This window comes from Chiloscyllium plagiosum, unplaced genomic scaffold, assembly GCF_037043375.1.
Source record: "Chiloscyllium plagiosum isolate Xiang-an unplaced genomic scaffold, Cpla_swu_hap1 HiC_scaffold_20, whole genome shotgun sequence".
NCBI classification, from domain to species: Eukaryota; Metazoa; Chordata; class Chondrichthyes; order Orectolobiformes; family Hemiscylliidae; genus Chiloscyllium; species Chiloscyllium plagiosum.
This window is the reverse complement of record NW_028270158.1, coordinates 41,461,288-41,483,193: the sequence shown is the minus strand read 5'-3', so window position 1 is coordinate 41,483,193 and position 21,906 is coordinate 41,461,288. Positions and strand designations below refer to the sequence as shown.

Sequence of the window (21,906 nt, the reverse complement as noted above, 5' to 3'; positions counted from 1 at the left end):
TTTCACAACCAAATGTTACATATTTTCACTCTTCCAGTATACTCTGAGGCTGCTCTTGTAGGCTCTCAATGCAGAACAGCATTCACTCTCTCTTAAAAGGTACAGTACACGGCTTCAACTTCATAAGAATAGCCTTGGATGCCTTTTATGTATTGTGATTGTACCAGCCTCCACTACTTCATCGGGCAGCTCATCCGTGCCATCCTCTGTGTGAAGAAGTTACCCCTTAGGTCCCTTTTAAATCTTTCTCCTCTCACCTTAAAGCTATGCTCTCTAGTTTTGGACTGGCCATCCCAAAGAAATGACCTTGCCTATTTACCCTATTCATGCCCCTCATGATTTTATAAACCTCCATAAGATCACTCCTCAACCTTCGACGGTCCAGGGACAACAGCCCAGTCTATTCAGCCTCTCCCTATAGCTCAAACCCTCCAACCCTAGCAACATCCTCATAAATCTTTTTTGATCCCTTTCAAGTTTCTCAACACCCTTCCTATAGGAGAGATGAAAATTGCACACACTACTGCAAAAGTGGCTAAACCAATGTCCTGAACCTCTGCAACATGACCTCACAATTCCTATACTCAATGCACTGACCAATAAAGTTAAGCTTATCAAACACTGCCTTCGCTATCCTATCTACCTACATCTCCACTTTCAAGGAATTATGAACCTGTACCCCAAGGTTTCTTTGTTCAACACTCCCTGGGAGCTTACCATTAAGTGTACAAGTCCTGCTTTGATTTAACTTTCCAAAAATGCAGCACCACACATTTATCTAAATTAAACTCCATGTGCCACTCTTTGGCCCATCTAATCAGGATCCCATTGACTCTGAGGTAATCTTTTTCGCTGTCCACTACATTTCCAATTTTGGTGTCATGTGCTAACCATACATCCAAATCATTTATATAATAACAAAAAGCAGTGGACCCAGCACCTTGTCATGATAGTTACTGCCTGCACTGCCCAATGCCACGCCCTTTATCTGCAGCTCTGCCTACACCCATCCCTAGTCCTGAAGAAGGGTTACACCTGAGACATCGACTTCTTCATCTCCTGATGCTGCCTGGGTTGCTGTGTTCTTCCAGCCTCCTGCCTATCTACTTGAGTTTGTGAAGCCATTCAATACTGAGTCAGGACTTTGTAAGTGTTTGCATGTTTCATCGAAGTCTTTATGACTGGGGGTGATGATCATGACTTTATAATATGCCATATGAGCTGCATGCAATACTTATAAGTATTGTTTTACTGAAATATGACAAATTGAGTGTAACTCAATAATTACATTGGCTTCTTTAAAATAGAAGTCATTTGGTTTTATTCCCAGAGATATACAATTAAAGATTATGGATGTTATACAACATACAATTTTGAATTCTATATCTCTGGGAACAAAAGGAGCTAATGTTACCAGGCTTTCTTGAATAGATGGAAATAATGAGATGATGTTATGGCCGATATGGATAGCATTGGTAGCATTGGTTTTGGCAGTTCAGCAATCAATCTTGAGACTCTTGGTTTTGTAAATTGATTGAAATTCCTTTGGCCTAATTCCTTTTGAACAAGTTGGCAGCACTCAAAATTGAGAGTCCGTCACTGCCCTGTTTTACATGCAGTGCAAAGGTGTTTAAATGGCTGTTCTAAAAGCTGCAGCCCTCACACACTCCAGTCCACACATTACAACATCCAGAAAATTATATAAATAGATTAGTTACAGCGAGTTTTTAACCTTGTTTTTGTATAATACTGGTAAGTAAAACAGGTATGTCTGCAATGAGAGCAGAGTAATAGTAAGCCCCATTTCTTTCTCTTCCTGTTTGAAGCTTCCCTGACACTTTATTGGTGTGACATTCCTAACTTCTGACAGGATTTTGCCAGTCACTGAATTTACAACTGCAACTTCTTTTTTTCTGTAGCTGTTCTTATTTTAAAATAAAAACACACATTTTGGGATTTCAAGTAAAAAAATTCTGATCTGGTTCTGATGTCGTCATAAACCTTACTAATTTATGGCACAATATTTACTGATTCTTGTATTTATACTCCAATATTCCTTTATTCTTCTACTGACTTGGATTTGCATATTACAAATAATAAATGACTTCTTTATTTTCCCTGCTATAATGTACTTTCATAATTATCTATGTTCGACCTTATATGCAAATTATGAATTAGGAGAAGTCGGTCATTCAGCCCTCCTAGCCTGTTCTACCACGCATTAAGTTTATAGCTGTTGATACCCAATACCTCCAATTCCCATGCCTAATAAAAGTAGATACACATGTATGGCCCAAAGATCATGATGCAAAAATTTTTTATTCCATTGGATTCAGGACATTACCAACATAAAAGGAAGACACAGTATTTACATGGAACAAAGCCCATAGTTTACATTGGGTTAAGGAATCTTTTGTCTATCTGTCGCCCCTGCTTGCAATGAGCTTTCCCAAAAGCACTCTATATTCCAGAGATGGGCCAATCAACTGTTCCAACTGCACTCCCTCAGTATTGCCATCTACTGCTGGAGGTCCTAGCATAACTGCTTGTGCTCCTGTGCTAAGGGTTCTCCCTCATCGTTACCACCTGCAGCAGAAGGTTCTGTTATATTAACAAGATTCTATCTATATCTGCCATAAAAATATTAAATAATGCTGCTTCTACAGCCAGAGGTAGAAAGTTGCAAAGTTGCAAAGCCCTGAAAGAAAAAAAAATGTCTCCACACTTCTGTCCTATGAAGTGATCCCTAATATTAAAACTGTTCCCTTGTTCCAGATTCAATCATAACGGGAAATATCCTTTCCACATTCCACTTGTCAAGATCAGGATTTTAAAAACTTCAATCAAATTGCCCCTTGATCTTCTAAACTCCACTGAAACCAAGCCTAGCCCACAGTCCAATCGTTCCACACAAGACACAAGGCTTATTCCAGGTATCAATATAGCGAACCTCTTGTGAACGACATCCAAATTCCTCCGTTATTAACATATCCTGTAAATTTATTGATGTCCTGCTATAATTTATTACATTCCTCCTCAGTATTGACCATCATCAAAATTTGAAGTCATCTGCAAATTTAGAAACAGCAGACTTAATCTTACTTTTTTTTTGGCTAAGTTGCATCAGGTTTTCTGAAGAGTCTGTTGCTCAGAGTTCTTTTGCCACATCTTACCTAACTCGCCACACTTACTGCCTACCCAGTCCATGGTGTTTCTCAAATTTTGTTCCAGTTTTACCTTCCCATGCACTATTCCCCCAACAACTTGCCTCTCAGGAGATATCCCAGAATTTACTGACAGATCTTACATAGGTGTCATCTTTGAAATGTGCAGATCAAGAGAAGCACCATCAGTGCAGAGGTGCTTTGCATGCATGGACAGGGAAAAAAATCAGTATCCCGCAAAGTAACAACTAATGTTTAGAATCATAGCTTTAGGCAGCACGGAAATAGACCCTCTGGTCCAATTTGTCTGCATCAACCAGATATCGAAATCTGATCTAATCCCAACTGCCAGCATGTGGCCCAGATCCCTCTAAACTCTTCCTATTCGTGTACCCACCCAAATGCCTTTTGAATGGTGTAATTCCACCCACCTCCACTACCTCTGGCAGCTAATTTCACACACAAACTGCATGAAAAAGTTGCTCCCCAGGTCCCTTTTACATCTTTGTCCTCTCAACTTAAACCTATGCCCTCTAGTTTTTGACTCCCCCCATCCTAGAAAAAAGACCTTGGTTATTCACACTATCTATACTGCAAATGATTTTACAAACTTCTATAATGCCACCCCTCAGTCTCCAACTCTCCAGGAAAAAAAAATCCCCAGCTGATTCAGCCTCTCCCTATACCTTAAACCATCCAACATGCTCGGGAATTTTTTCTGAACCCTTTCAAATTGAACAACATTTTTCCTATAGCAGGGAAACTAGAATTGAAGGCAATATTCTAAAAGTGGCTTCACCAATGTACCATGACATCCCAACTCCTGTATTCAATGGAATAATCAATGAAAGAAAGTATGCCAAACATCTTGCTCACCTACGTGATGACATGTACATAATATCTGTCAGTAAATTCTGGGATATCTCCTGAGAGGCAAGTTGTTGTGGGAGTAGTGCATGTCTACTGGCAACTCCAATTTCAAGGAACTAAGCACCTGCACCCCTAGGTCTCTTGGTTCAGCAACACTCCCTAGGGCCCTACCATAAACTGTATAAATCCTGCCTGAAGTTGGCTTACCAAAATGCAACACCTCACATTTATCTAAATTAAACTCCATCTAGACTGTCACCCAGGTTAAAACACTTTCAGCTGACTGGAGGAAATCAGAGCACTGTAGGAAGAAGGCCAATATCCTTCTCCAGTCATCAGGCTAAGTTCCACCATTTTCTCTCTGATATCTCACACTTACCTTAGCTCTGATTTGGAGATGCCGGTGTTGGACTGGGGTATACAAAGTTAAAAATCACACAACACCAGGTTATAGCGATGCTCCTTCATCAGGTGATTGTCACCTGATGAAGGAGCATCGCTCCGAAAGCTAGTGTGCTTCCAATTAAACCTGTTGGACTATAACCTGGTGTTGTGTGATTTTTAACTTTTTACCTTAGCTCAGTTAATATACACACCTCCTACCAAGGCTCTATTATTTGCAACATCTTCCTCACTTGCTATATCCATCACAACCCCTATCAACAGCAAAATAAAATCCACTACAAACCCACTGATTCCCACAGTTACCTGAACTATATATCCTCACATCCTGCTTCCTGTAAAGACTTTATTCCATTCTTGCAGCTTCTGTCTCCATCAAATCTGTTCTGATGATGCCAGCTTCTGGAAGCGCGCATCCAAAATGTTCCCCTTCTTTCTCAATCGAGGACTGCTCCCTAATGTGGTTGACAGGGCCCTCAGTCATGTCCGAACCATCTCCTGCACTGCGGCTCTCACCCCTTCTCTTCCCTCCCACAATAGCGATAGGAACCCCCTGGTACTTACAGAATACGGAAAAACTGGGATAGAATGGACACAGAAGATGTTTACACTAGGAGCAACTAGAAGTCAAGGCTCAGCCTCAGAGTGAGGAGGCAACTCTTTACAACTGAGATGAGAAGGAATTTCTTCAGCTAGAGAGTGGTGAATCTGTGGAACTCATTGCTGCAGAGGGCTATGGAGAGTAAGTCATTGAATGTATTTAAGACAAAGATAAAAAGGTTCTTGATTGGCATGGGGACCAAACGTTACAGAGAGAAGACAGGAGAATTGGGTTGAGAAACACATCAGCCATGATCGAATGGCATTGCAGACTCGATGGGCCAAATGGATTGATTCTGCTCACAAGTCTTATGCTCAGAATGAAATCAGACTTGATAGATATATGTTTATTTTCTTCTTTAGTTGCTTAACAGTGGTTATTCGCTAAAATAGATTAGGTGGCAGATTTAACTAGATTTATTCTACAAAAGAACACTAAACCATACAAACCAATTTATCTAAATGTAGAAGACAGTCAGCAAGATCTAAAATATACAAAGTTTCAATTAATTGTCCAACACTAACCATTACAGAGACTCATGTCCACAGGATTTTACATCATATCTCAAGTCTTTAACTTAACTTACTCCTGACAGTTACTTTGCTGTGGTCTGTGGAGACAATTTTCTAAATCTGCCACTGAAGGTATACATTCAGTAACAACACAGTAGGAAGACATTTTGCTCTTGAGGTCCTTATCATTTCCAATTCTGCTGATGATTTTTTCCCACAAGTCTGAGAACCCAAACTTCATCAGTTCTTAAAAACCCACAGATTTCTAACCAAATTCCAATATCTTATACACCTTTCAACACAATCTCAATCAGATTGTGACCAATGTGCTTGTGAAGTGGTCACCAGTACAGTTGGAGACGGTTCAAAGTAAATTGACAGTGATTGGCACCCACCATGTGGAATTGGAAATGAAGGAAAATGTACATTAAGAAAGAGAATGTTGGACAGTACTACAAAAGGAAGTAATATGAATTAGTAGGATAGTTGATGAAGGAGGACTCCGATGTACATACATTAACACCAAGTAAGGTGAATCAGGTTAGTGAGCTGCAAATAGCAATCTGGAAATATTGTTTAATGACAGTAATGAAACATGTCACCTAAAAGTGGTGCAAACAAGCCATTCTGCTAAACGCATGTTTTGTTAACACAAATTTGCAATAATATAATTGATGAACTGGGGACACTGTTTCTAAAGTGAAGTTTTAAAGCGTTTATCGGTTATAACGCAATTCCAGCACCATTAGTTTAAATGGTGCTGCTATTATGCGATTTTCTTAGAACACAGAATTACCGCATTATAACAGAACTGACTGAACTAGGTATTTAATACACAAGGGCACAAAGTGTTCAGAAGAGGTCAAGAGGAGAAAAATATATATGATGGCAGTAATGATTAAAAAAAACTGTGGGGGATCCAAGATGGCGGCGACCCAGCAAGTCTGAGTCTACAGTACTCCTCCCAAGACTTGGGCAAAGTGGGCCACCCACCCCCACCACACTCACCAAATCATTTAAAATAGCTGTTTAATGTAATTAGTTGCTTAGTATTAAATTTAAACAATCTAATCTTTAGTAAAAATGACTAAAGGGAAGCCAGCCCGCAGCTCTCAGCAAGCAGGAACCCCTCCTCCACCCTATCCAGCTGCAGCAGAGGCATCCGCAGCCGCCCCGGGGGATTTACCTACAGTGGCAAGCCTTGTAGAAATTATCTCTAAACTGGATGCGATGATCGGCGCGTTTATTGAAGAATCCCGTAGCCGATGGGACTCACTCTCGGCCGCGCTGCAAAAGCACGACCGAGACATTAAGGAAATCGAGCTCCGAGTCGGAGGGGCGGAGCTAAAGGCCGCGACCTCTGAAACTACAGCACAATCGGCCGTGGATCGGGTCCGGACTCTCGAACAGCGAGTCCGGACTTAGAGAATCACATTGATGACCTCGATAAAAAATATTTGTCTAAAAAATATTTGTTTGCTGGGCCTTCCCAAATGGGAAGAGGAAGGCCAGCTTACAGCGTTTCTCGAGCAGTGGCTACCACAGCTGTTAAATCTGGAGGCTGGATCAGGCCAGGTAAGGGTGGAATGGGCCTACCGGGTCGCAATACACAGGCCCGGCTCGAACCAGCGCCCCCACCCGGTCCTGTTCCGGCTGCAGAGCTATAAGGAAAGGCAGATACTCCTAGAAGCCTCTAGAAATCTTGGAAAAGATTCCCAAGCCATGATCTGTAAAGGATCCAAGATCATGTTATTGCAGGACTTTTCCCCAGCTCTGGTCCGAAAGAGGAAGGCATTCGACGAGGCGAAGAAGTGTTTAAGTGACTTAAATATTCAGTACTCCTTACGCTACCCAGCGACGCTACGCATTAACCATGAAGGATCTGTGTATAACTTCGGATCGCCGGAAAAGGCTAAGGAATTTTTGGACTCTCTTAGATAAATTGTAAGAGATAATGGATGTTGGTTTATCTTCCCCCCACTCCGGTTTATATCCCCCCCTTTTTTCTTACCTTACTGTTTAATATTATCTTGGGGGGTGGGGAGAGGGATTTATTTATTTGTTCTCTATTTAACGATTTTCTCCCCCCCTTGGGTTTTTTTATTATTCTATGTATGTATGTGTGTATGTATATATATGTATATATATATATATATGTATGTATGTATGTATATATATATATATATATATATATAAGCCGGAGGGTTTAGTTAATGTTGGTGGGGGGAGGTGGTTACCTTATTCATTTTACCTCTGTCTCTAGGAGCAGGGTTGTTTTCCCTTGTTATTTTGTATTATTATATTTAATTATTATTTGTTGAGGTTGTAATTTTATAGTTATATATGTTTATACATGGTATTAACATTACCAAATATATCCAGCTGTTGGTGTGGGTGGAGGGGGGGGTGGGGTTAGGGTGCTCACTGTTAACTCTAGCTTTGTATTATATCTGAATTCTCCTCATCCTATTGAGGAGCGCCTGGGTCAAGGGTGGGGCATTGGTTGGGAGAGGATACGATGGACCTTTGGAAAGGAAGCGACACCCCCTGGAAGCAAGGGGGAAAATCTCCATTTAAATACGTTTTATATTTTTTTTATTATTTAGAAATAGTTTTTTATTGTATTGTTGTGAGTGTATTAGAGAGCCTTTATTTTTGTGAATTTTATATGCTCTATGCTTGGGATGTTCTGGATAGGGTTTCCCCTCCCGAGGGGTCTCGGATTTGTCCGGACGATTATGGTTGATCAGCTTTGGTTAAGTGGTGCACCTGGAATGTCAAGGGGAGTAATTTGCCAGTCAAAAGGGAGAAAATATTATCAAATCTCAAGAAAGAAAGAGTTGATCTAGCTCTCCTACAGGAGACACACCTGTTGGATAAAGAACACTTGAAATTACGACAGGGTGGATTTGATCAGGCCTTTTTTTCTTCTTTTAGCTCAAAATGTAGGGGAGTTGTTATTCTTACTCGGAAGAATTTACCATTCAAAATCCTAAATCAGATAAAAGAATCTGGACGATATATTCTGATTAAAGCCCTTATAAATGGAGAGGAACATGGGATTTTAAATTTGTACTGCCCCCTGGTACACCCCTTTAAATTTATAACGGAAGCCTTTTCAAAATTGATGGCTCTTGGTGCCCATCATACAATTATAGGGGGAGACTTTAATTGTATTATGGATCCGGAAATAGATAGGATTCCCAAGAGTACTGCAGGGGTATCTCCCAAATCTAGACAATTGGTGGATCTGAACAAAGAATTAGGATTAGTAGATGTATGGAGATGTCTTCATCCACAGGGCAGAGATTTTTCTTTTTACTCCAATCCACATAAATGTCATACCAGAATTGATATGTTTTTTGCCCCCTCGATTTTTTTAAATTCCATATCATCCTGTAAAATAAGTAGTATAGCAATTTCCGACCACGCTGCTGTACATATGGAAATCAAGGCGAGGAACAACGGGACATCGCCTCGGCATTGGCGTATGGATCCCTTCCTAATGAAAGACAGTAAATTTGTAAAGTACTTCTCTCAAGAATTTAAAACTTTTTTAGAAATTAATTCAGGTACGGCTAGCAACCCATCAATGATGTGGTTGACTATCAATGCTTACACGTGAGGTTTGATCATCTCCTACTCAGCGACCCAGAAAAAATTAAAGGGAGACCAACAGCGCCTGCTCGAAGCTCGCTTAAAAGCAGCTGAAACAGCATACACTGATAGACCTTCTATTATTAAATTGCAAAGGATTGCGGCCCTTAAGACAGCTCTAAACACTACGCTTACCCAAACGGCTAAGAGGGAAATATTATTTGCAAAACAAAGGTTATATGAATTTGGCGACAAACCAGGTAGATACTTAGCATTTCTTGCAAAGAAAAAAAAGGCCCCTCAAACTACCACGTCTATCAAGGAAAGTACGGGTATTTTGACTCATGATCATGAAAGGATTAATGCAATCTTTAGAAATTTTTATTCTGATTTATATAAATCGCAGGATTGTGAAGACAGGACGATGATGATGCAATCATTTTTTAAAAATTTGACCTTTCCGGGCCTAACTCCGGAACAGGTATCCATCTTAAATGCTCCCCTAACAGTCCAAGAAATACTTGACGCAATCAGGCAACTTCAGAGTGGTAAGGCACCTGGCCCAGATGGTTTTCAAGCTGAATTCTATAAAGAATTTACAGAAATATTGGCTGGTCCACTTATGGACATGTATAACTATGCATATAGTCAGGGCTGTCTCCTGCCTTCGTTGAAAGAGGCAAATATCTCTCTTGTCCTTAAAAAAGGAATGGATTCAGAAGATTGTGCATCATACAGACCAATATCCTTGCTAAATGTAGATTTAAAATCCTTTCTAAAACGTTAGCATTGAGACTAGAAAGTGTACTGCCACATATCATAAAGGAGGATCAGACGGGGTTTATTAAGGGCCGTAGAATATCCAATAATATTAGAAGGGTTTTGAATATGATTCAAGCCTGTCATCAGGGAAAGATACCAGGAGTAGTAGTTTCATTAGACGCGGAAAAGGCATTCGATAGGGCTGAATGGTCATATTTGTTTTACACATTGGAAAGGTTTGGTGTTGGAAAGGTGTTTACCAAATGGGTCTCAACATTGTATAGTGATCCCAAAGCAGTTGTGGTTACCAATGGATTAGGTTCGGATAGCTTCAGTGTGGGTAGGGGCTGCCGTCAGGGATGTCCTCTCTCGCCATTGTTATTTACGCTAATAATTGAACCATTAGCAGAAGCTATACGGGCTGATCCTAATATAACGGCCCCGAGGATTGGTACAGGTAAACATAAAATTACCCTTTATGCAGATGATGTTCTTCTATTCCTCAGTAATCCTCTGATGTCCGTACCTCGCTGAATCCAAGTTATTAATACATTTAGCGCATTCTCAGGCTATAAAATTAATTTCTCAAAATCGGAGGCTATGCCAATGGGTGGCTTTGCTATGACACCCCACTTAGTGGACGGATCTCTTTTTCCGTTTCGTTGGTCCCTGGAGGGCTTCTTATATTTAGGCATTTTTATTACCCCAGTATTTTGTCAGTTATACAAGGCTAACTTTGTGCATTTACTGGAAAGGATAAGGCAGGACCTCCAATTTCCTATACCTTATGAGAATGCTTCCGGTGATGCTGCCGAGGCTGGCACTACGTAAATTATATGGTTGGTTGGGTTCCTTTATCTGGAATCATAGACAGCCCCTCATTAAGCTGAAGAAGCTACAGTTGCCACAGGTAAGGGGAGCATTGGACTTCCCAGATTTTAGGAAATATCAGTTAAGTTCCCTATTAAGTTACATAGCTGATTGGGTCTTGTCTGATCCGCAATCAATCTGGTTGGACATCGATGCTTCTCAAGTAAAATGCCCACTTATTAACCTTTTATTTTCGGACAAGAGGAAAATCATTATGGATCACTGTAAAAACTCTATAATACTAAACACAATTAAAGCTTGGAATATAATGCGGCAAAATGAGGGCAACTCACATAAAACATCCCCCTATGCGCCGATAGTGGGAGCATGGGGATTCCAACCGGGGTTTACAGATGCCACTTTTAAACTCTGGAGATCCAGGGGTATCTCATGTTTAGGGGACCTATTTAAAGATGGGGTCCTGATGTCTTTTGAACAGCTGCGTCAGAAATTCGGATTACCTAATGGAGACCCCTATCGATACTTCCAAATTCAAGATTATATACAGAAGAAGTCTACGTTATTAGATAGTCTTTATAAATCAGATAGAGAATGTAGAGTACTACGACCAATGGGGGTATCCTCCATCTGTACTATTTATCATTTACTACATGATGAAGTATCGGGAGATATGGATAATCTGCTTAAAACATGGGGTCAGGAATTGGGACCAAAAATCTCTATAGAAACGTGATTGACATTTGGGAAAACGCTAGAAGAATCACCATCTGTAACAGAACTCAGGCTATCCAGCTGAAGATACTTCATAGGGCCCATATAGCACAGGATCGATTGGCAAAATTTAAGGCAGGAGCATCTCCAATGTGTCCCAAATGTAAAATAGAGGTGGGCACTCTTGTACATTGCCTATGAACCTGTCATAAGATCCGTAGACACTGGACTAAAGTAGCAAGTACCCTGACAGAAATTTTAGGAACAGAAATTAAAGTGGACCCTGTATCTCTCCTTTTGGACTTTTCGAACTTTCCCTCCCTGGATATGCACGGGAAGAGACTATTTTCTGTGCAAGGAAAAATATTTTGGTAAACTGGGTGGCTGAGGGCCCCCCTGGAGTTTCAAATTGGCACAGATTAATTATGGAATGTATTCCCCTTGACTTCCTTACAAATATGGTGCACCGAAAGACCGAATTATTTTATAAAATATGGCAGCCCTTCTTGAATTATATGAATACAGATATTTCGGCTATCCTAACAAGGGCTTTTATTTAATTGAGATTACGAACCTGGCTGGTCCAAGGCCTCTTGGGAGAGGAATCCCGCACGAATACGGGTTTGTTACATTTGATGTTAACACATTCCAAGCATGTATCTCACTACCCAATTTCTATGTTATCCGTTGTTTTTTTGTTCTCTTTCTCTTATTTGAATAATGTAAGAGACTTCAATATACACTCTGGTTAGTTGTAGGTTAGATTAGGAGTTAGTTGAGTTTTGTTTTTTTCTTTCTCGGTATTTTTCTTTTGTTATATTTTGGTTATTATATACTTAAGATTTAATTGTATATCAATGTTTGTACTTGAGAGTTTTGTTTATTTTTGTAAACTTGTAAAAATGTTAAATTTCTAATAAAAATATCTATTATAAAAAAAGAAGAAACCGTAGTATCAGAAAGAGGATCTTCCACTTGGAAACTCTGCAGCGTTCTGGACTTAAGAAAGAGTTCAACAATTTAGGGATAGAGGCCATGTCTTTATTCCTGGGGACTAAGCAGAGAAATGGAACACTGGAGTACTGATAGGGGAGCTGGCACAGATCCCAAAAGCGAAATGGCCTCCTATTATCGAATGTATGCCTCCAGTGGCAGCCTTGAAGCAAAAGAGTTCATGCAGTTGTGACCGTCAAAGCCACAGATATTATGAGGACGACAATGGAGTAAGGCTGCAATTCGCTTTTTTGTAGGATGGGTAATGCTGGTAATAGAATAGCAATTGAAAAAAAAGTAACAATAAGTATTTCCAGCCTCCTGAAAATTCTGCGTAAAATGGGTCTGGATACATCAACAGCTTGGTGTTTATTATTGACCGGGAACTGATCTGAATCAGCCATATAAATACTGTGTCTAAATGAGGGCCTGGGAGAAAGTGAGGACTGCAGATGCTGGAGATCAGTCAAAAAGTGTGGTGATGGAAAAACACAGCTGGTCAGGCAGAATCCAAGGAACAGCGGAGTCAATATTTTGAGTGTAAGCTTTTCATCAGGAATGTTGGCATGGGGGGGTAGGGTTTGCAAGGGGGCTGAGAGGTAAATGGTCGGGGGTGGGGCTGGGGGAAGGTAGCTGGTAATGCGATAGGTAGATAAAGGTGGGGGGATTGGCGATAGGTTGGAAGGAAGATGGGTAGGACAGTTCAAGAGGGCTTGAACCCTGAGTGGGGGTGGGAGGTTGGATCTGAAATAAGGTGGGGTGAGGGGAGATGAGGAAACTGGTGAATTTGACATTGATCCCATGCAGTTGGAGGGTCCCAAGTTGGAAGATGAGGCGTTCTTCCTCCAGGCGTCTGGTGGCTAGAATTTGGCTCTGGAAGAGGCCCAGGACTTACATGTTCTTGGCGGGGTGGAAAGGGGAATTCAAGTGTTCGGCCACAGGGCGGTGGGTTGTTTAGTGGGTATGTCCCAGAGATGTTCCCTGAAATGTTCTGCAAGTTGATGTCCTGTCTCCCCAATGTAGAACAGACCACATCAAGAGCGACAGACACAGTAGATGATGTCAAAAGAGAAAATGCTGGAAAATCTCAGCAGGTCTGAAAGGAGAGAAAAGAGCTGACGTTTCTAGTCTAACTGACCCTTTGTCAAAGCTAGATGATGTGTGTGGAGGTGCAAAAGAATCTCTGTCAGATGTGGAAGGATTCTTTGGGGCTCTGGGCACTTTCCTGGAAAAGTGTGGCTCTGATAACACTCAAGAAGCTCAACATTATCTGGAACAGAGCAGCCTCTTTGATTAGGACACCACGTGCAATCTTAAGCATTCATTACCTCCATCCAAAGCCCCAAAAGATCCTTCCACATCCAAATTCTAGCCACTCGATGCCTGGAGGAAGAACGTCTCATCTTCCGCTTTGGGACCCTTCAACTGCAAGGGATCAATGTCGATTTCACCAGTTTCCTCATCTCCCCTCTCTCACCTTATTTCAGATCCAACCCCCCCAACTCGGCACTGCCCTCTTGAACTGTCCATCTTCCTTCCCACCTATCTGCTCCACCCTCCATTCTGACCTATCACGATCACCCCCCACCTTAATCTACCTATCACATTCCCAGCTACCTTCCCTCCCTCCCTCCATGCCCCCCCCCCCCCCCCCCCCCCACACACACGTTCCTGATGAAGAGCTTATGCTCGAAACATTGACTATCCTGCTCCTCGGATGCTGCCTGACCGGCTGTGTTTTTCCAGCACCACACTTTTTGACTCTAAATGAAGGCAGGGCCATCTAAGACTATGATTCACTCGGAGATTGGTGGAACTTTGGAATTGTTGACCCGAAGCACTGTGGAGGTTCAATCATGGAGTATGTCAAGGAAGAAATTAAATGAAATAATTTCTGGGAAATAATGAAATCAATGGGCATGCAGATAATGGGGAAAAGTCGCAGAGAGGTTAATCATCGACCATGATGCTTGCATGGTGGAGCGGACACAACAGGGTGAATAACCTTTTCCTGCTCCTACTTTCTATGTTCCTAGGAGTGGGACAGAAGCTGGGAATTCTGTGACAAATAACTCACTCCTGACTCTCAAATCGCACCCACCTCAATAAGACACAAATCAGGAATGTGATGGAATACTCACTATTTTCCTGGAAAAATGTGGCTCTGACAACACTTAAGAAGCTCGACATTATCTGAAACAGAGCAGCCTCTTGGATTAGGACCCCATCTGCATTCTTAAACATTCATTACCTACACATCAATACACACTGGGAGAAGGTTATAGCATTTATAATATGCACTGCAGCAATTCAGCATTGCTCCTTCTGAACCCAGCCTCTACCACCAAGAAAAACAGGGCAGCATTTTCATAAGAACACCACCAACTGCAAGTTTGACTCAAAGTTATAAGATATCCTGACTTGGAACTTTAACGCCAATCCTTGCCTGTCTGCATCAAAATTCTGGAACTCTTTTTTCTAACAATACTATGTGTGCACCTGCAATAGATAGACTACTGTAGTTCAAGGTAGCTCACCATCACTTTGTTAAGAGCAATAAGGATTGGTAACAAATGCTAGCCTTTCCAACAGCACTCATAATCAATGAAAGAATATATAAAAAACAGAGTAGCTGGGATGAGCCAAATGGTCATCTTAATCTCATGCAAGTTCTTATTGCAGACACTGGACAACTGTGGATTAGTTTATGGAAATTTGGCTAACTAATTTAACTAGTTTTTCAACAAGGTAGCGTAAACAGATATGCTTAAAAGCAAAATAGTTCAGATGCTGCAAACCTGAAAAAAGAAATGCTGGAGAAACTAGCATGTCTGGTTGAATCTGTGGAGAGTGACATTATCGTCTCGATACGTTAATTGTTTTTCTCTTTACAAATGCAGCCGTTTTTCATTTTATAACAATGGAATCTAATGAGTGTAAGTAGTACGTTCGATGTGCTGTATGTAAATAGACTTTCAAACGACATTTTATACAGTGTAAGGGATACACTGAGTAGATTTAGAAAGGATGTTTACCCTGGCTGTGGGATCTATGACCAGAAGACACAGTCTGAGATTATTGCTGCAAGAAGTGATGTTCACTAACCTGGAAAGGCAAAAGTGCTCACACCCCCTTGCCTATTTACTACTGGTATATAGGTATCATTAGTCATGATTCTATCCATCAACTCATGACCGGCTTGTACGGCATGGGTTTCAAATGTGTGTCTCCTTATATGGTATGCATGCATTTATTGAGGTCATTTCCTTGGCACTGGGACAGGTCAAATCTCATGCCTTTACAGGTTAGTGCAGGCACAGATAGAAACCTGGTTAGCCAGTTGTTGATTTCCTCAGACAATGTCATATTGCCCTATAGTTCAGAACATTGGTGTTACTCAGGACTTGCAGCCTTGGCTTCATCTTTTGAGAAAACATTCCTTTCTTATGTATCATCAGAAGGTAAATGCAGCCAAATTATGGAAACTACTATTCTTGAACTATTTTTCTAATAATATTCTGTTACATTCCAAATTTAACTCCTGACTAATCATTGTAATGAGAAATTATCAACAACTCCCATAAAAGATCCAGATCAATAACCTTGAATATCCTTGAACATGGGTATCAGGTGATCCTGCCAGGTGTTGTTGTTGTTAAAACTCATATATAAAGACTAATTGTTGTTAGATACTTTAACTTTTGGGATAGGTGGGCTTATCAAAAAGATTTCTTGTGCCTTGATTGGTGGTAATATTGATGACATCAATGGCGGAATTATAGAGATATTGGAGCAGCAGTTGTTAGCCCCTCGAGTTGCTCCATCATTCTAGACCATGGCTTATCATCTACCTCAATACCATATTTATGTGCTATTCTTATATTCCTTGATGCCATCAGTAACTAGAAATATATAATGCCTGTCTTGAGATTACTTAATGACTGAATTTCCACAGCCTTCTGGGGAAGAATGTGCCAACGGTTCACTACCCTGAATCTTAAATGGCTTGCCTTTTAATCTCAGACTGTGTCTTCTGGTCATAGATCCCACAGCCAGGGTAAACATCCTTTCTAAATCTACTCAGTGTATCCCTTACACTGTATAAAATGTCGTTTGAAAGTCTATTTACATACAGTACATCGAACGTACTACTTACACTCATTAGATTCCATTGTTATAAAATGAAAAACGGCTGCATTTGTAAAGAGAAAAACAATTAACGTATCGAGACGATAATGTCACTCTCCACAGATTCAACCAGACATGCTAGTTTCTCCAGCATTTCTTTTTTCAGGTTTGCAGCATCTGAACTATTTTGCTTTTAAGCATATCTGTTTACGCTACCTCGTTGAAAAACTAGTTAAATTAGTTAGCCAAATTTCCATAAACTAATCCACAGTTGTCCAGTGTCTGCTAATTTTCTCTCCGATGATCGGGTCTGAAAGGTTTCCAACTTCGAGAGTAAATTGGTTGGTCTAAGGACACGTCGACGACGAATATACCAATGATCGGGGACAGTGATACTAAATCTATTAAGAAAAATGTACAATATCTATATGATATTTCCATTATTACCTGACATAACGATCAAATTAGCACGAATTTCTGGCGGGAAAGCAAGAATCAGAACAAAACAGCGCCTGCGCAATATTTGAACTAGCAGCTGCCCAGCAGCTCGCGACACCTTCGGTTACATGAGTGGATGGAGTCATTAAGATGTGCAATCCCATTGGTTAATAAAGCTTTAACTGACGTGTCTTTACCGCAATTCAGTTGGTTGCATCCTTCGAGTTAGCAGCTGTACTATTGGTGGAGAGCAGCTTTGGTATGTGATTGGTCAGGGGGCGGAATAGACGTTACTTCTTTCGTGTCTGATTGGATACAAACCAGAGGGGCGAAACTAACGAGAGACAAACGCGTGTGTCATCCCGCGCTGCCTTGGTGGTGGGAGGTTGAAGTGCGAAGGCTTAATGAGTGAATCCGGTGGTCACTCAGGGCAGACATGGATGAAGTGTGGATGGTATCTTTGTTTCTGACTTTTGTCGCCTTCGTGGTCGCCCTCCTGTCGTTGAGGAAGTCCGATGATACCTCCGCGAGCTCGGCTAAAGGCAGTGAGCAGAAGAGCCCCGAACCCATCCCCTCTTCGTCACAGCCGGCTGCCCGTTACATGGAGCTCACGCTGGAAGACATCGAGAAGTCGCTCGAACGACTTGGAGCGGTGCTGGGCATAGAGTCGCTAGGGGACAAGGAACCGGCTTCTGATTCCGACACTCAGCCTTCGCTGACTGACCCCAAAGAGCAGCCGTACCGGCGTGGGGGAAGAATATTCCGGGAATGGGCAGAACATGATAGCGCTGAAGCCTGGAGTCGCCCCGAGAGACAGGTGCTGAGTCTGGGACAGGAGAAGATTTCGGGGGGAGGGAGTTTCCATAAGTTGGTATTCCCAGTGCTTACTCCTTAGGAATGGGGATGGAATTCTCTGTGCCGCCTTTCTGTGGGGGCGTGTTATTTTTTCCGATTTGGGATGAAATTGCCTACAGTATCTTATTCCGTTCAGTTTGTAATGCAATTACTTGTTTGTTCGGCACTTTGGAATTAGAGAATCTTTCGGATTTTTCATAAAATTTGTAAACTTTTGGTTTACATCGACAAGTTGGGTCATTTCTGATCTCCGGAGTTATTATTTGTCCTATTATTTGCAGCGTTTATTGCTTTGAGTTTAAAAATAGAATTTGAGATCAGTGTGCAGTGGTAATGGAACACCAGTGCTAGTATTTCATATAAAACACATGAATGGTGCGTAAAATGTGTTCTCCATTACAATGTGATCCAAGTTGGCCTTCTGGTTTTTTTGGAAATTGTTGAGCTGTGGGGAACTGGTCATTGGGGAGTGATGTTGTCAAGATTATTTACTTAGTTAACCGGTTGCGCATCCATTGTAATTGGATATTAAACTTTTTGTTTCTGCATTTATAGAATAATTGATATTAACTGAACGTGAACATATATAATGATCCTAGCGTATTTATTGCCCATGCTGTGTTGAATCATCTAGGGTGCATGCCCAGTTTCAGATGAAAGTAAATGCGAATCAAAATAAACTAAAGATTTGTGAAAAATAATGGGAGAAAATCAAAAATTTCTCTACAGTTCCTCAATCCTTTTGTTTAGCCAATAAAATATCTAGTCAGTTATGAAAGTATTTTGTTAATTTATATCTCCTGTGTTTCCACTCTGCCCTTTTCTATTAAGCCACACTTGACATTTAAAAAAAATCACTGACTCACGCAGTAATCATATCCTATAAGCAATCACTGCAGAATACTTCAGGCCATGCAAAGACATCCAGGCTGGTTGTTCTATTTGAAGCGCTTTCAAGGGAGTGTTAAGGAGGACGAAGTTTGGAAGATCATAGCTATGTGGATGCTTTGTGTTTTAATTCGTGTCTTCTCTGAGGCTTTAATATTCCAACTCTCCTATTTGTATGGAAGTAGGATAAGTCCTGCTTAATGTCAGTGATGTTGCTGGTTTGCAGAATCTATGCAACGATAGAATCATCTTGGTACAATATGTAATAATTCAACATGAATTCAGAAAAACTAAGTCATTCTTAACTATCTTAAAGGATAGATGAGACTTTTCTGGTAAATGTAATATCCAGGTACTTGGGTTTCAAATGGGTCTATGATGTACCACCATGGAATCACAAGAAAGCCAGGACTAAAAAGCTGAAAATAGAATAATTGGGTTCGCAAGGTAGTGGTAGTCACAAGTAGTCCGTAGTTTACATCGATGACTTGGATTTTGAATTACTGTATACACTTGTATCAAATTTCTTATACTATGTTTTAATCTTAAAATAAAGGAATCGACTATTACATGGATGCTACTTTTGAGACGCTGAAATTCATGCCCATCAAAATTCGTACGAGATCATTAGAAGCCCACTTAATGTCCAAAAAAAAGACACAATGAATCACAGTAATTACCGGTTAAAGAGAATAGAAAATAAAATGAATTAGTAATTATTTCATCTGCCTTTTCATTTTCTTATTATTCTCTCTTTTATTAAAAAAAAACTTACCTTGGAGCAGCAATGACACTATCTGTGCAGCCGGGAGCTATATTGGAATCCAGGCATGAACCAGGAAGGCCAGTAGACTGGAATCCCGCTCTGGAGTGGGACGGGCAGCAAAACGGACCTGGACAGCCAGCAAACTGGAATCCTGGACCGGAGCTGGACGGCCATATTTTATAAAATAATTCGGTCTTTCGGTGCACCATATTTGTAAGGAGGTCAAGGGGAATACATTCCATAATTAGTCTGTGCCAATTTGAAAGTCCAGGGGGGCCCTCAGCAACCCAGTTCACCAAAATATTTTTTCTTGCACAGAAAGAGAGAATAGAAAATAGTCTCTTCCCGTACATGTCCAGGGAGGGAAAGTTCGAAAAGCCCAAAAGGAGAGATGCAGGGTCCACTTTAATTTCCGTTCCTAAAATTTCTGTCAGAGTACTTGCTACTTTAGTCCAATATCTACGGATCTTATGACAGGTGCATAGGCAATGTACAAGAGTGCCCACCTCTATTTTACATTTGGGACACATTGGAGATGCTCCTGCCTTAAATTTTGCCAGTTGAACCGGTGCTATATGGGCCCTATGAAGTATCTTCAGCTGGATAGCCTGGGTTCTGTTACAGATAGTAATTCTTCTAGCGTTTTCCCAAATATCATTCCATGTTTCTATAGAGATTTCTAGTCCCAAATCCTGATCCCATGTTTTAAGCAGATTATCCATATCTCCCGATACTTCATCATGTAGTAAATAATAAATAGTACTGACGGAAGATGCCTCCACTGGTCGTAGGACACTACATTCTCTATCTGATTTATAAAGACTATCTAATAACGTAGTCTTCTTCTGTATATAATCTCGAATTTGGAAGTATCGAAAGACGTCTCCATTAGGTAATCCGAATTTCTGACGCAGCTGTTCAAAAGACATCAGGACCCCATCCTTAAATAGGTCCCTTAGACATGAGATACTCCTGGATCTCCAGAGTTTAAAAGTGGCATCTGTAAACCCCGGTTGGAATCCCCATGCTCCCACTATCGGTGCATAGGGGGATGTTTTATGTGGGTTGCCCTCATTTTGTCGCATTATATTCCAAGCCTTAATTGTGTTTAGTATTATAGGGTTTTTACAGTGATCTGTAATGATTTTCCTCTTGTCTGAAAATAAAAGGTTAATAAGTGGGTATTTTACTTGAGAGGCCTCGATGTCCAACCAGATTGATTGCGGATCAGACAAGACCCAATCAGCTGTGTAACTTAATAGGGAACTTAACTGATATTTCCTAAAATCTGGGAAGTCCAATCCTCCCCTTACCTGTGGTAACTGTAGCTTCTTCAGCTTAATGAGGGGCCGTCTATGATTCCAGATAAAGGAACCCAGCCAGCCATATAATTTACGTCGAGCCGTCCTCGGCAGCATCACCGGAAGCATTCTCATAGGATATAGGAGACGGGGCAAGACATTCATTTTGATTAGTGCTATTCTACCCAACCAGGAAATTGGAAGGTCTCCCCATCGCTGGAGGTCCTGCCTTATCCTTTCCAGTAAATGCACAAAATTAGCCTTATACAACTGACCAAATACTGGAGTAATAAAAATGCCTAAATATAAGAAGCCCTCCAGGGACCAACGAAACAGAAAAAGGGATTCGTCCACTAAGTGGGGTGTCATAGCAAGGCCACCCATTGGCATAGCCTCCGATTTTGAAAAATTAATTTTATAGCCTGAGAATGCGCTAAATGTATTAATAACTTGGATTAGGTGAGGTACGGACATCAGAGGATTACTGAGGAATAGAAGAACATCATCTGCATAAAGGGTAATTTTATGTTTACCTGTACCAATCCTCGGGGCCGTTATATTAGGATCAGCCCGTATAGCTTCTGCTAGTGGTTCAGTTATTAGCGTAAATAACAATGGCGAGAGGGGACGGCAGCCCCTACCCACACTGAAGCTATCCAAACCTAATCCATTGGTAACCACAACTGCTTTGGGATCACTATACAATGTTGAGACCCATTTGGTAAACACCTGTCCAACGCCAAACCTTTCCAGTGTGTAAAACAAATATGACCATTCAAACCTATCAAATGCCTTTTCCGCGTCTAATGAAACTACTACTCCTGGTATCTTTCCCTGATGACAGGCCTGAATCATATTCAAAACCCTTCTAATATTATTGGATGATCTACGGCCCTTAATAAACCCTGTCTGATCCTCCTTTATAATATGTGGCAGTACCCTTTCTAGTCTCAATGCTAACGTTTTAGAAAGGATTTTAAAATCTACATTTAGCAAGGATATTGGTCTATATGATGTACAATCTTCTGGATCATTTCTTTTTTTAAGGATAAGAGAAATATTTGCCTCTTTCAGCGAAGGCGGGAGA

At 40.9% G+C, this 21,906-nt stretch overlaps 1 protein-coding gene across 1 annotated transcript in view; it reads left to right on the top strand.

Moving 5' to 3' along the window:
* Nucleotides 1-17,375: 17,375 nt before the first annotated feature.
* Nucleotides 17,376-21,906, top strand: part of LOC122560646 (uncharacterized) — a 67,562-nt gene continuing 63,031 nt past the window's right edge. The window contains exon 1 of the mRNA XM_043711514.2: nucleotides 17,376-17,826. Coding sequence (XP_043567449.1) covers nucleotides 17,446-17,826 — 381 coding nt within the window. The 5' untranslated portion in view covers nucleotides 17,376-17,445. The remainder of the gene's footprint in view (nucleotides 17,827-21,906) is intronic.